General features: G+C 40.3%; 1 protein-coding gene across 1 annotated transcript in view; it reads left to right on the top strand.

Moving 5' to 3' along the window:
- Window positions 1-2,936: 2,936 nt before the first annotated feature.
- Window positions 2,937-16,044, top strand: part of EFCAB5 (EF-hand calcium binding domain 5) — a gene marked incomplete at its 3' end in the record, with an annotated part of 32,217 nt that continues 19,109 nt past the window's right edge. Inside the window, exons 1-5 of the mRNA XM_029083853.1 lie at window positions 2,937-3,502; window positions 7,784-7,940; window positions 8,601-8,664; window positions 10,469-10,539; window positions 14,098-14,253. Coding sequence (XP_028939686.1) covers window positions 2,937-3,502; window positions 7,784-7,940; window positions 8,601-8,664; window positions 10,469-10,539; window positions 14,098-14,253 — 1,014 coding nt within the window. The remainder of the gene's footprint in view (window positions 3,503-7,783; window positions 7,941-8,600; window positions 8,665-10,468; window positions 10,540-14,097; window positions 14,254-16,044) is intronic.

The raw sequence follows: 16,044 nt of genomic DNA, 5'->3' as shown, positions 1-16,044 counted from the left end.
ATTCCTGTTCATTTGCAAAACCACTTTGAAAGCAGGAGGAATAAGATCTATTTTGATACCTGCTCCGAAGGTAAGGAAAACAGTTCTTCAAAGCTTCAGTAAGCAAAAGAAAAAGTATTTTTAAATTTTCATTGCATTGAAAAGATGATCATGTATGAAAAGGGTCTTGGGCTCTTTGTGACTGATGAGATAAACATGCTCTATGAAGCGCATTAGGGAAGGGCAAAACTGTTTCTGAGCAATAGAGCGGCAAAGAGATTGGACTCAATTTTTGAAAAGACATTTGTTAACTCAAAGATCTCCAAAGTTTGTCTCACCTAGACAAACTTTAGTCTTTCCTGGCCCTGTCCCACCCATGCAAATCCTCTAACAGAATAACAATAAAACCATAAAAATCTTATTTATGAGCAGATTTGGGTTTTGTACAGAAAAGTGAGAGATAATCTTTTTGTACCTGCAGGGATTCCAGCAAGAATATTTCTCTCTCAGAAAAGGAGCCAGGAAAGTGGCATCCTACTAAATAATGAAAAGCTTATCTTGCCTTCAGCTTGAACAAAGGCTTACAGGAAACTTTATATCACATTTCAAATTTCCTGGGTGTTTCTAACGCTTGTCTCTGTGCACCATGCTTACTATTATTTGGACAATCAAGCCTCCACTTGGGAACATGACAGGCCCTGAGAGCTCTATATATTATGGGCCAAATTCTCAACTAATTTAAATCAGCATTGAAGTTTGTGAGCCAATGATGTCTTATACAAACTGGAGGTGTGTCCCTGTAATCCTTGACAAATTCCAAGTTTCAGGGCCTGATTCTGGCACTCCTTTGTTGCTTATTTGAACACTTAGGTGCTGTTTGTATGTTCTTCCATACACTCTTAGTCCTCTTTATCTCTCCTGCATTAAAGCAGTGGGCATAGTTCTCTATTCTCCATTTCCTTTCAACAGATGCACTTAGTTTTTTTCTGTTTCGTTTCATTTTGATTTGTTCAGAGACATAGAGATACTTTATAAACATTTACTAATCCTCAAAATCATCCCAACAAATGATTAAGAGCATCGTAGAAAATATACTTATCATCATTCAGAATCAGCCACCTCATAAAGCAGGGTGCAGTTGTCACTTTAACACTGCACAGAAACTGCAGAGTGGTTTCATGAAGGATGTTAAAAAATAACATAAGTATTTGAAACTGCAAGAACAGTTTATTTTGGCACAACAAAACCAGCTGATTTGGAATGTAACCAGAACATTTGGTTAACACCGTGCTTTGAACCAGAAAGAGTCTGGTTTTACAGCTTATGGAAAGAAACTCACCTAAGGAAGGAACAATTTGACAGGGTTGACAGGTTTCCCTTTCTACCATTATAAATCTGCACTTCTGTACAGCTCATGTCCTTCAGTAGCAAAACCAGCTACTATCTTCAAACTTCTGTGGGGGTCAGGCAGGCAGCTTAATCCATAAATCCATCTCACTCCCCAGCAGGTAATCATCTTTGAAAGCAAATTACCAGACTATGCAAACAAGCCCATTGAGAAAACAGATAGAGAAATATAGTGCTTGTGAAGCATCCTACCTATCCAAGCAGTATTTGGTCTCAAACAATGGCTATCAACCAGAAGGTCAACATATTAGTAATTACATTTGTGTGCCAGGAGGGCTGTAGATCACATTTATGCATTTCCTGGAAGGCTGAACTCTCTTCAGAACAGCTACAGATGCTTAAACATGCAGAGCAAAACATATCAAAAGCAACCATATTGCTATGGATACTGAAAGGTCTTAGTGAAAAGCACTTTTAAAGAAGAGTTTGAAAAGGAGAGTGTGGCAGCAAGTTCAGGGTGGAGTTTAATCTTTAATTTGGAAAGGCATTAGGCTCTCTCTGTTATCACCCTTCCCTTGCTGTTGTTTAACACTGAGCTGGGTATTTTGCAGCACGCTGGTTATTTTTTTTGTTTTGAGTCAAGTAGTTAAGCAACATTCTGCTCCATTCTGGATGTGTAAGTCCCATTACAGATGCAGACAGTTATGTGTGGAGACACAGCAATAGCTTTCCAATTGTGCCTTGTGAACAACTCAGTTTCTTCCTGATACTTCACAGAATTAACATATTGAGAAGAAAACCGTGCTGTTTGGAAAATTGTAAAGGGAGCTAGCTGCAACTCTTTGTAGGTCTGTCTTTTACAGAATAATCAACAAGATTAAGTGCTTGTGAACAACTTAATTACAGAGTTCATGGTATAGAGTTTCCCTTTCTGTAGGAACTCTGCTGACCCATACACCTGTGTCCTTGTTACCTTAACAAAATGTCCAGAGGAAAAAATAGTTGCCAAAGTTGCAATTAAATAGTCTATGGGACAAACTTCCTCACTGATTTTCACAGCTACAGAAAAGATGAAGCAGAAGGCAGCATGTAGAGAAATCTTGCTCCTAGGCATCTGGTATTTTCCATTACTTGCTTCCTTTGTCTCATATCCACTGGATTTCCTAGAGGCATGGAACAGGACCTAAACAGAAAAAAGTTATACTAGGGGTAAGAGGAACCCACTGGTTAGAACTGGGGACAAGACTTCAGAGCACTGCTCACCTCTTGGTTTCTGAGTCTCTAAGTGACCTGGAATTAATAATTTCTCTTCTGTGTCTCAGTTTCTTCTCCTGTAAGAAAGAAACACACTTACTTAGTTGCTGTGTCTCCAGGGCCTGTTGTGATACATAATTAATCTTTATAAATCATTTACTGACCTGTGAAGTAAAAGGGCTGTATTTATTTAAGAATACAAAGCAGCAGTAACAGAATAAAAAAGGAACATAGAAAAAGAGTATTAGTTAATTCCTAACAATAGACTTTCTTCCTGTGTCATCTGTGAGGACACTGCTGCATCTTTTGGCATTGTATAACATGCTGCTTTTGTTTTGTGTCACAGTGATTGAAGTATGGCTGCTCAGCCAGAAGCAGCAGCCCAAGCTGCAGGTCTAAAATACCCCAGACTCGGTGACAAGAATGTGACTGCCACAGAAATGAAGAGAGATCAGGGGAATGATGACCTGCCATGTCTTATTAACCATGCTCTGTGGAAAAAGTGTTTTTATGAAAAGGTACAGCAGAGGTGTCTGAGTCTGCAGGAGACAAGGGTGAAGACGATCCGTGCACAAAAGGCAAAAGAAGAAAAGGTAAAGAGGAGAGAGCCCAGTGACTGGCTGTCCAAAGAGTGGCTCAGTGAAGACAAGGAGTCGCTAGATACTCGCATCTATTTGCTTGACAAACTCCTTCCCACATTAATCTCAGGAATGAAAAAGCTGTTAATTGAAGTGGAAAGAAAGAACGTGCTTGCACCAGACAGAGAACCAACTGAATTTAACCCCATTAATTTTCTTGGAGAATATCTGATGAGACATAACCCTCAGTATGGTATTTCTACAGAACCAGGGCCATACCTGAGAGGAATGAAGATGGTCACAGAGGAGCTAAAAACTGAGATGCCAGGTACAGCGTCAGAGAGGTGAGAGAGTTGAAATAGTGGCGGTCATTGTGTGTGGTCACACTCACAGACAGCTGGTCACCAACTGTCTTGGTCTCTCTTTTACAAAAGGAGTGGTGTGACAGCAGCTTGGCTGGCAAATTGTCGAACAAAATGAACCTTGTGGAGTACAGTGCCAGAGATGGTAGTTGTCTCTCATAAAACCTTGAGAAGCAGGACAAATGCCAGAACATGTCACACAAAATGAAACACTAGTTATTCCTGTTTAAGGCAATATTCTGCCCTTCACAAGTACATAATTCCTCCTTAGACTCTATCTTAATTACATATGTGGAATGCAAACGGCTTTCAAACCGGTCTAGCTTAGTGACAGCAGTTCTTTAGGACAGGTGTTAGTATCAAAGGTCTGTGGACTCTTCAGATAATTCCTTCTGTATTCTTCCAAACTTAAAAAGATAACCTTTTTTCCCTCCTTTAGGATGATTTTTCTTGACCAAACCAACAACAATATTGTCCTGGCACATTGTAGAAACCCCTTCTCCTGGGGTTTTTACTTAAGCTTTCCTTTCAGATTCTTTTTTCCCTTTAAAGTAGAAACTGGTTTGTATTTTATTATGTTGCTTATTTCGAGGCTGCTTGCTTTAGTATAATGTTTAATGAATATTGGAAGGGGGTTCCATGGCATTTTACAGTATGCCCAGGTTAGAATATGAGTGCAGTAGGTGAACAATAATGCTTTCATTTTCATTGCTCTATTTAGAAAAATATAGAAGTGAACATTTGTGTTTATAGATGACCCAAAGGTGATTGTGAATGATGTCAGAATTACTCATTCACTACTAGATCACTTTATTCTATATCTGTGCTTGTAGAATAATGACTTCTATTTGAATGGCTGTCTCTTCTATTTGCATAAATAGTACATGCAGCTTGAAAATTGGTTTCAGGGTTTCAGTGTCAGGAATTAGGGAAGTAGAATGTTGACATGTCTTATACATATACTCTAAATTAAGATAATTGAAGATTCCAGTATTATAATGAATAAAAGAATATGTTAAATCTCTCTCTACTGCTCTGAGTTTCTGTCTCTCTACATTTCTAGTCCACATACTCTTATAGTTCCTTGTGCAAATACAATTAAAGCAGTGTGGTAAGTGAATTTCCTGCAGTCACCTACCTTCTTTTTCCCCACAGATAAAAATAATTATAACTGTGGCCAGTGTGTAAGAGCTCAGCTCTTTGTTTTTTCTTCATAAGCAGACATCCAGTAGTACAAGCAGAGCTGGTAAAAGATTTTCAATTTTGTTTTCAATGCTGGTCCACTGAAACAGGTGATCTGGGCGAACAAATTCATTTTCAGTGAGCTTTCACTCAAGCACAGATTATTCTGGGGGGATGTTTAGGAAGCCCTCCTTGCCACACCTGTATTTTGGGGACTGTTTCACCACTCATATTGCTTCACAGAGGGGACACTTGGATGCAGGAAGTTCAGAACTGTATCTCATGTTTATTTTGCAAAAGAAATGGAATTAAAATACATGAAATTTCTTGGGGTTTGTTTTTTTGTTGTTTGTTTGTTTGTGTTCCTGCTAAAATACTCTTAGCTTTCATTGTGAATCAGAGCTTTTTTCTGGAGAGGTCAGATTTTCCTGTAGAATGCAAAGTGTTGGCTCCCAGTGACATGTTATGTTGGCCTTGGCTGTTAAGTTCACGTTTGCATTTGCAGACAGGTTCTCAATTTGTAGCTATCAGAGCTGATGCAAAGGAAGTGACTATCAAGACTTGTAGAAATCAATCTCTCTGTAGACAGCACTGCCAGGGGGGTTTATGTAGCCGTAGCTGTAGCAGATTTTGCATATCTGCTGGTAGTAGTATCAGGGGATTTGCATTCCCAGCAGCTCAGGATTTCCGTATTTGTGATGGCTGTATTGTGGGATTTGCATTGGATCCTTAAACCATAGCAGCACAGAGGATTTTACTGACACCATGTAGCACTGAAAATCATAACATGAGTCACTGGCTTTCTAAACAGTCTGTGCTCAAAATCTCTCACATAAGCACCAGAAAGATGAGGAGTGAAATTCTGGCCCCAGTGAAGCTCCCGGAAGCTGTGACATTACCTTCAGGAAAGGCAGGATTTCACCACAGGACCTCATCTGAAGCTTTCCAGTCCTCAGTGAGCTCTCTCAGGCTTCCTCAGTCTTTCCTTAGCTGCCACCTGACTGGGAGTCAAGGCATGCAGGAGAACAGATGGGAGAAATTCCTTACCCAAATGGAGAGATACCTGAAACAGAGACTGTATTTGTCCAGGGATGGTAGTCCTTCAGTCTGAGTCACCATCCTTGTGTGGGAGTGAGGCGGCTGTCTTCCTGAAGAAACATGTTTCATTCTGTAGGGAGAAGTCACCCTCGCTGGCATCTCATCTCTTCTGGAAATGTCTAATACTGAAATGAGCTCACTTTGAAATGGGTGCCCAGCACTGTTACAGCCTGATTTGTCATTATTGTCTAGGGGGAAAACATTTTCTCCCACACTAGGGACACCAGGCAGAGGATGCAGCTACCTGGTGTTTTAGGACCCTAGAAATGCAGAACTGCAGCACACAATGTAACTTGTGCTGGGCACTGCCCAAATTAATCACCAGGGCACCGTGGCAATTCCTAGCATGGCTCTAGCTCTGCTTTCAGCTTGCAGCCTGCTCCTGAGGTGGAGCTGCAGCTAGAAATGGGCTGGTTTTCTCTTTCTGTCTGTAGCACACACTGGAGAAAAACCTGTTAGTCCGTTTAGCTTGGTACCTGCTCCCTATCTGGTCTGTGCTGTGCCTGTGGAGGAGTCAGAAGAAAGGAAATTATTTTACCCTTCTCCTGCTATCAAAGTGCCAGAGGCTGGAGTGCCTCAGCAGGTACTTGTGCAATGCCCATGATTGGTTAAGGAACCCAGTTATTCATGAGGAAGCCTCTGTGATAAACGGCCATGAAGAACAAGTACCTAGTGATAAAACTGACTGTGGTCAAAGTGGGTTGTGGTAACATGTTAACAGGCCTTTCTGTTCATTAAAGAAGATACAATTGGTTTATAATTTCTAGGGTGACCCTGTAGCAACAGAAGAGAGTAGGGACAGGATCAGCCCATCTTCACAATATGTGAAACACGGGAGGAAGGGAGTAGAAATCATTAGTTAAAATATAGTTTCTGGACTAGTGTGTTCTCAGGTACAAAAGAGGAACAATTCCCCGTCCTCTGACGGGCGCTGCAGGGTGTAAGTGAGGGCTGCAGAGGTGAGCAGGGCAGCTGCCTCAACACAGAGATATTCTAGCAGCCTCTGTGAGCAGGAACTGTTCTCCCCATACGAACTGATTCTTTGGCTTTAAGCATTTTGAACTTCTTAAAGCCTTTTTTTTTTTTTTTCCCCATGTTATAAGTGAACAGAGTCAAAACCAAAGCACATCAGTTCTACAGGATGAATTTTGTTCAGGTTTTTTGTCTTGCGAAATGGAGGATTGGGAAAAACATGTCTGGGTGATTAGAGAAGCAAATAAAACAGAAAGAAGAAAAAGAAAGGGAGGTACTTTTAGTCCAGGCTTGCAAACTCAATGTGTTCAAAATGACTGAGAGGTTGGTGCATTATCCCTATCCTAAGGCAGTAAGGACTTTATTGTGTGAGACTGCTTAAGAAATTTCATTGGATTTTGTTCTTTGTCATTGAAGTGCTCGTGTGAAATGGTACTTGGGCTCTGAGACAAATGCGTACTGATGCAATTTTGTTGGTAAATCAAGTGTAGCAAAATTAGGCACCTCTTTTCCTGCTGGAATTGACAGGAAATTGAAGGACATCTACAAAAAAAAAATGATTAATGAGCATTTTAAATGTGAAGATAAAATTTATCACTGTCGAAACTACGCAGACTAGGAGAGCTGTAAAGATGATTTCCCATTAAATGTCTGCCGTGTACTCTGCAAGAGGCTCTTTCCACGTGCACGTATCTGACACTCAGAGGTTATTTCTTCAGATTCATAGTTACACTACATTTCAGATGATACATGTCAGAATATAAATACTCTCACCTCCTTGGAGCTGCCCTCTGGAAACACAGATTACTAATATCTAGTCAAATAATCACACTAGCCATTTTGTGCTCCAAACATCAAGTATTTCTTTGGAGAAAAATCTGCTTGTACTAAAACGACAAGAATTTCAGTAAGAAGTTATTTCCTTTCCTTTTGTTCTTCAGGGTAGGCTTAATCTTATCTTAAATATGTTTATGATGGTATCTTTCTAAACCATATTCCCATGTCCTACAGGCTGGCCAGGATGAAGGCTGAGGCAAAGAACAAACGTAAGGAAAGGGAGCAGATGGACAAAATGAAGTCTCAGGTGAAAGAGATGAGGAAGGAGGCGCTGGCAGTTCAGTTCAAAGAGTGGACAGTGGATGTCAGTGGCAGAATACCGGTTGCACTGGTAACTAGGGATGATCCTTGTTAACACACTGCTATGATTGTTCCAGATAGGACGAAAAGGAAGTTTGTGATGGTGCTGTCTGCCCTGGCATGGCAGCACAGAGCACAAGGATGGGGAATGGCTCTGACATCCCTTAGGGTCAGGGTGCAGGTCGCTGTCTACTGCTCAGCCTCCCCAAGCCCTGATTCCTCATGAGCACATGGAAGGATTGTGATGCATTCTCCGTAGGGTCCTGGGAAGTGAAATGTCCTGTAAGGTACTCAGAGACTCCTGAGATTGTTGGATACATACCTCATCACTGGGTGTCCTTCTCTGCAGCAAGTTATCCCTCAGGATCCCTTTAAAAGGTCTGGGGCAGCCGCTTAATGTGGCCTCCATTAAATCTTCTTTCTTCCCCTGTGACTCATTAAAAATTGATACTGCAGCTCATAAAGGATGAGATTTGCAGTAACTGTCTTACAAGTCACACAAGGCCCCTAGGAGATGTCCTGTGGTTGCACACAGCACAACATAAACAAGGTCTACATTTAACTGGGCCCATCTGTGTGTGCTGAGAAGGATTGCTAGCCCATACAACTAATTATTCTGGGTGATTTATTGTAGTAATTACCTACTGTTGTCTGTATGAAACAGGCCTTTGTCTATCACCTTGATTTGTAGGTTGAGAGTGCCCTGAGGTCTTTCCCGGATGTCATTGCTTCTATTCCCATAGATGTGAGAAAAGGTAAGTTTTCAATGTGTCTACTTTGGTTTTATTTCTGTGGCCTGAATTCTGATGCAAACTGTGAGCAAACAGTGAATGGATTTGATAATAGAGAAAATCTCTAAAGGTAGTTACACCAACTAGGATATTAACCACAGATCTTCAGGCAGATTGGAAAGAGACTAAACCACCGTGTGGTTCATTAATATGATCTTGAAAAGTATGGGAAGGAGTTTAAAAAATCTTTCAGAGAGATAGAAAGATCAGGTGCAGGCCCTTTCCACTTACATCCTGCATTAGCCAGACATTGCCATGTGCTTATCACAATTTTTAATAATCACTGTTAACAACCTCCTTCATCTACTCTATCCCATGGTGTTCCTTGTCTTGTGGGAATTCTTGGAAATCCCATGGACAGCTTGGCATACTGGGAGGTGTGGAGGAAAGGTAGGATCAAAAAATTAAAGTCTGACAATTAAAGTGTTGCTGCCTTTGATGGTTTCAGGGAAAATGATGAAGCTTACCTGACGCTCCACCAAATCACACATCTTGTCTTGCCGTTCCCTTTGCCAGTCCCAGGCACGCCAGCGACACACAGCAGGAGGGGCTCTATATCAGAGCACTCAGCACAGAAACATTTCCATAATTCCTGTGCACTTTACATAGCTTACACTTGACCTCCCCAAATAATGATAATTGAATAGATATAGCCAGGAACATTGAAATGGCAACGTAGAGCCTGCTGCCAGCCCTTTACATCAATAGCCTGTAATGATCATCAATAATAACAAATCTGCCTCTGCTGGAAGATGGGATGATAAGCAGGGAACCTCCAGAGTGCATTTCTACTCTGTCTAGAGCTTGCCCTCACTCAGCCCTTTCAATATTAGAGAATAGTTCCTCTCAGTAATCATCCCATATTGGTGGTACGTTGTGTGAATGCCAGACACAGCCCCTGTGCTCCTGCTGTGGTAACTGGTTCTTGAGTGTGAACAGATACTGGGACGTGAGACTGAGAAGGAAGTTTCTGTCCAGGTGCTTGTTCTACAGATGCTGGAGGTGCTTTATATCATATTTCACTAACAGTGGGGCTCCATTTCTTACTGTATTTCATTTAATAGCATCCAATATACATTAATGGAACATTAAGATTTGTTTTATAGTTTAATAAAGATAATGTACAGTTTAGGAATGTCTTAAGCAACAAGAGGTAAATTCATTCTATGATGAATTTTCTCTTTATTCCTGATATATTGTAGAAGAAAGAATTAAAAAATAATCCCAACAGAAATAGCATGTCTGTGCTCAAAGACCTCATTCAGAAATCTGTGTAGACATTTGACATAACTTCTCAGTTCCATTATAGCAGCCCAGAAGCTGACCAAAAGATAGTTTTGAATATCATAATCACTAAAGATATTCCCACAGAGCTTCTCGGGAAAATTACCAACTTTCAGATTCCACTCTTGCAAAGCAGAATCCATATCCCCAGAATTTTAAGGCTGTTTTATCTGTTTGTTAAATCAAAAATAATTTCTTCCCTTATGTAATTTGTTATAAGTACTGTTAAAATAATTGCAATTTGCACCAACATATGTCAAGAATAAATATGACCATACAGTTCTGAATAGGTAAGTGCAGATTATCAGCAAGAGAAATATGTAAGAATCAGATTTAGATGGCCTCTTATAGTCAGATGCTTCAGCTGTTGTGTAGGATAACCTCAAATAAATGTAATCCAACATGAGAGAAAAGTTAATGTAACATAACAGTGTGCAAAAAATGTGTACAAGATGCAAACCAATATCCCTTCGTTTTTTACTAGCACTCTATGACAGGAAGCTGGAAATCATAGACACATTGGGGGAAAAAGTAAACATACATGAGCTCGCAGAGGTGAGAAATGGAGTAAGAGCATCTGATCCAGAATATGATGTTATCACAAAGCAGTAGCATTTCCCTGGGGACAGTTAAGTAAGTGAAGGGCTTCACTTCTCCAGCATCCCAGGTAACTGCTTATACCAGGTCATTTCATGTTCTATGTCCATACCCATCCTCTGCTGTCACAACGCTTCCATTCTGGCCAGCAAGGGGGAAGTATTTTGCTTTCCCCAGAGCTGCAGCCTGTGCTGCTCTCTGAGAAGTTACTTTGGAAGCTGTGGGTTTTAGGACATCCCTCTTGGTTCCTTTCTAGAACGCCAAAGTCCTGAATCACCTGTAAATTCAGACTTTGCGTTGGCTGCTCGAGGGAAGTTTGATGTCCCAATAGAACCATTAGCCCAAGGTAATTAGTACTGTCCCCAAAGTATTGTTATTTCTGATTAAGTTCTGTTAACCATAGAAGAAGCTAACAAGTGATGAACTGAGATGAGAAGCTGTACCATATTTGCCCTGAACTACTGCTGACCTGAGCCATAACCAAACTGCAACAACTGTCATAAATGTGTGAGAAGTAACCAGGCTGAAAATCAAAAACTGTAATTGAGAAACATCCAAAGTGTGTTTTTAACTCACCAAAATCAATAAATGTAGTTGGGAGTTTCACCCCACTACTCTACTCTTCATCAATTTGAAAATAACCAAATCAGTTCAAACTACATTTACTGGAAAACTCTCCAGGCCAAGACTTTGCCAGACATTTCTACCTATGATAGAGCTAAATTTTATTGCTGGGTAATTAAACCTGTGGAAAGGGATGTTTAGAATAGAAATAATGACAGACCCTCAATTGCAGCAGTGCTAGTGGGTGCTGTTACAATAATTAAAACCAGAGTATAAAGCAGCTGTGCAGAGACTAATTTCAAGCAACCATGTGTGATTTTTGTGCCTTCTTCGCTCTCAGGAGACTCCCATGTTCAGTATTTTGCACAGAGATGCATTTTTATGATAACTTGTTGAAGGCTTTTTTAAGCATGAAATGAGGTATTTTTAAATTTAACCTCAGAATAACTGCATTTAATTAAGAAAACTATGGTAGATAATGAGAGCCTAGAGAATTGTTTTTGTCACTGAAAGGAAGCATCAATCCATAACCCCTATGGTACATGTATAAGCACTGAATTAATTCATGCTCCATTAGCATTAGAAAAATGTTTTAAAATATATTTTGTGTACTCTTTATTTTAATTCAATTAAAGATATGACAACAGAGATCAGAAGTACAACAGATGTGGGCTGTCAAGCTGATTTACCAGCCAGTGCAATGTTGTTCTCAGAATATATTCAGTATTCTCTGATGCTTTTTCCATTCTGGTTATAATTTAATGAAATGATGAGTCTTTGATCACTTCCCTTGGGAACTTTTCCATAATCACAGGGCTCACTCTTGGGACAGGGCTGTTTCTTATCCTCAGCTACAATTTACCTTTGTTCATTGGTTTGCATCATCCACCAAAACCAGAAAGAGAGGTGATTTTTCTCCCCACTGGTCTAGGCCCTTTCACATGTGGAAAGCATTGCTTTTTAATGGACCTTAAAATTAAATGGTACTTTTTTTCCCCTTGAATTCAGTGCAGCTTTGGGTTACTTAGAGGCTGTTAGAAACTCAGTTGAGAGGCCTCACACGTTGTTGTTGGGTTTCAGACATGCAAAACAGTGGCTGTTGAATTTTTACATCTTTCTTGAAAAGCTCGTGGGGTCGTTTGTATTAAAAGTGTTTAAATCCCAGAGACCAGCCCTTAAAAGTTTCTTTCACAGGCTCTGTACTCTAACATGCAGAACCCCCAGCAGTCTGACACAAAGCTGCTGACACCAAGGGAAACAAACACTCACGTTGCCTTTGTAGGGTCAGAATCAGGCTTTGAAGGTGAGATTATTTTTCATGATTGCATGTGGCTTCCTCAGTTTCTACTGAGATTGGCAGGAACAAAAAGCAAAGTTCCATTGTTATTGATGATAATATGTTCACAATCTGCAGTGAGGTCTCACACTGGATAGCAAGAAGGAGCTGTGCCAGCTTTCTTCTGATGGATTTAAAAATCTCTTAGTTATTAATAAATAAATATATGCTTATTATGTGTACAGTACTTTACACTGTAGAGTTCTTTACACACATCAGCTAAGAAAAGCTTGTGACTCTACAGTAGTTCCTCCACCCCACACAGCCGAACATACGCTACTAAACATTTTCTGTGGAGCTGTTAGACAGCAGGATTAATACACGAGCCTGTGGATGTGTCATCAAGATGACATAAAAAATAACAAGCTGCTTGTCCAACCTGCCTCCTCCCAACTGCTGTCATCTTTTAGGTTCATCTGTCACAGGGCTCTGGGTTGTAATAGCTCTGAAAAGCTAGTAGATACATGTAGCCCCAGATCTGCCACCTTCTCTCCAACCCACCCACATCCTCTTGTTTTATGCTGAAACGCAAGAAAAGCAGATATTGCGTTAGGAGTTCTTCTTCCCCACCAGCCACCCCTCAGGCCCTTGGCTGCTGCTTTTCTGCTCTTCCTCTCTTCTCCACTTGTCCCATATACTTGAAAATTATGCAATATAGACATGAATAACAATAACATATTAATATTTCAGTTTGTTAATGTCTGTGTGGCATTTCATCAAGTCCAAGATGTTCTGATACTTATGTCAGGAATCCATACTCTAAAAATGGGCTAATGGGAAACATTCTGTGTTTTGCAAATTCCTCCTTTTAACTGTATGGGCTGCATGTTATGGTGGCTGGCTCCAGAAACCTGCTACAATAATTCAGCACAGGCTTTGGGATTGTGGTTTGTTTTGATGGCCATTATTATTTATGTCATGCACACCACATTTTTAGAACCATATTGCTTTTGCTCATAGAAACCACATGGCTATAAATCCAAAGTGTTAAAGTGTCTCCAAGGCTAGAACTTCAAATAAATCTCAAGTCAGTAGTATTCCCAGTGCCAGAGGACTTAGGTGACAGCAGGCTCATTTTCAAAAGGTTCTTTCCTTTTTTTTATTGTATCCAGACTGGTTCTCTAAACACTGAAATTGTGGGCAATGGTCATTTTGTGGCATTGGAGAGTTGAGTGACTGTCAGTTCTGCAAAAACTAATGGCTTAAAATGCCACCTCGGGAGTAAAGTCAGGAATACCAAATGCTGCAGAAAACCATGGAGGTCTTCTGTCCTCCCTGAGATAACCTAGTTTAAGCAATGACATTTCCTAGGAGGGATTCTGATCCAGCATCTCTGAACCACTGAACATGATAAGTGACCTCTGGTCCAGGAAAGGAACTGTTCAAGATGCATTTGTGCAGTGTGCAGTACAGCAGTGTCCCAGGCTTGCTTGGAGAATATTGCTGCTTCTGAAAGAAAGAACAAAGTAGGCAGCAGAACATCCATGCATCCAGTTTGTGTGACCTTAGCAGATTAAACTACAAATTCACATATATTTCATTGCATGCAATAGATTTTTAAGAGTTCAAAAGACTTGAAGAAAGCTAACCATTTACACTACTGCTTTCTCTCACAGTATGTCCATTCCTACTCAGAATATTTTTCAAATGACATGTTCCAAGAGCTCCTGAAGCATCTCTGCCAGTGTGCTGGTGACTTCCAAGAAGCAGTAAGACATGATATGTGGAGGCAGATGTTTACTGATCTCTTCCGAGATTGTGATTATGGAAAGGTAGGCAAAGCAGCTCTCAATCTAATTTCAATATGATGATGCTTCCAGTTTGGTATTTCTCTGGGTCACTGTCACCTTCTTCTTGACTCCAGATTCTCTCTTTGTGCTCACTCAGCAATATTTTAGAGGACAATAGCTGTAGTTCTTAGTCATAGAAATAGCCAATAGCCTATAAGATGGTGGCTAATCAGAAACTGAGTGACCTAATGTGATGACTTGGGGCTGAAGTTTGATCATTCTGGCAAAGTAATTAACCACAAACTTTACTACTTCTGGTCATTAGTTGTTCCCACAGCACGTTCAGAGTGTTTAGGGGCTAATTTGTCTATTCAGCTGTACTTCAGAAAAGATAACCTGATATAGATTGACCTTAACAAATGTACCCATTACTACAATAGTACCATATATTACATTTCTTATGTTGCATTAATTTGTACACTTTCTCATAATAGTTTAAATTTAAAATGTAAGATAATCTATCTTTACAACCTCCCTGAGAAAAGTACTGTGAACTTCAACCACAGTTTATGGACAGGAAATTAAAATACAATGAGTCAGTTACAGGGTTGGAACTGGAACTCAAAAGCCATAATTTGGTTTTCAGCAGCTCTAAACTTTATCTATCTGCCTCTGGATACACCTGCATCTCATTTTAAAAAACAAAACAAAAAAAGCTAGACTTATTAGAAAACCACTAAATAGTAGGAGCTGAGGAATCAATGGTATAAGCTATTTCTAAAAACTCATGGTACTTATTATGAGTAGCCTCTGTTAGACAGTTGCTGGCTACTACATAGTGAATGGTTGCCATAATCTTAGTTTTCCCCCCAGATAAGTTATATATTCCATCCAGCACTCCTCTCGTGGTGTTTACAGCGTGCCTACCCAGAATGAACTGTGCTCAACAATGTCATGCTAATAATGTCATTACCTCTAAGAGAATGGAATTACACAGCATGTTTCAACAGTGTGTGTGTTTTAGAGAATAGCAGGCAAGCTGCTCTTCCAGGGATGAGGAAAGAAATGTATCTACTCAGTTAGAAAACATTTCATTTTCCTATTGCTCCATCAAGAAGAACTATGATGGATCCTCCTGGGTAGAGTAATATAGAAAGCGGAGTCCTATCTTTGCCATACATTTTTAAAGGATCCCTTCTTTCTCTTTCATGTTTTCATGTGACTTTCTTCCTATTATTTCTGTGGCAGTAATCACCATCTCCATGCTACTAATCCCAGTGGAATCTCAGAGGCAAAGAGCCAAAAACCCTAGCACAACATAACAAGGGTGAGCAGCTATCAGCACAGACGCCATCGCTGCCCAGAAATAAATGGTCAGAGCACAAACATGGTTGCTGTTTCTTGCCTCTGAGGTACCCTTGCTCTGCAAAATGAGTTCACTAAACTGTAGTGTGGACCATGCAGTTCTTTTAAACCTGACCTGGTTTCTTTTGTATAGCTCTATTAAGTCCTGCACTGTACCCACAGGGAAGATAAAAGATGCAAACTAACCCAAGGACTTCTACTGCTTGAATGTGATCCATCACCTGTAGGACTCATTCTGCAGAGCACAGCAAAGCAGTTGTTTCAGTTCCTAATTTACATTTGTTTGGTAGCAGGCAGTTATTCCAGTCTGCATGGTGAGTGTGGCTGGCTGCCTCCCTGAGTTGCAATTAGGGCCAGGGAGCTGAGAAAGCAGTGTTTAAATTACAGTCAAATTAGAAGGTATCCACATGATCATTATTATGATTTCAAATGCATGCATCCAGAAGGATGGCAGCTCAGCAAGAACAG

The sequence above is a fragment of the Antrostomus carolinensis genome, unplaced genomic scaffold (assembly GCF_000700745.2).
Source record: "Antrostomus carolinensis isolate BGI_N321 unplaced genomic scaffold, ASM70074v2 scaffold5710, whole genome shotgun sequence".
Classification (NCBI taxonomy): Eukaryota; Metazoa; Chordata; class Aves; order Caprimulgiformes; family Caprimulgidae; genus Antrostomus; species Antrostomus carolinensis.
The sequence above is the reverse complement of the archived record's forward strand: the minus strand, read 5'-3'. Positions and strand labels throughout refer to the sequence as shown.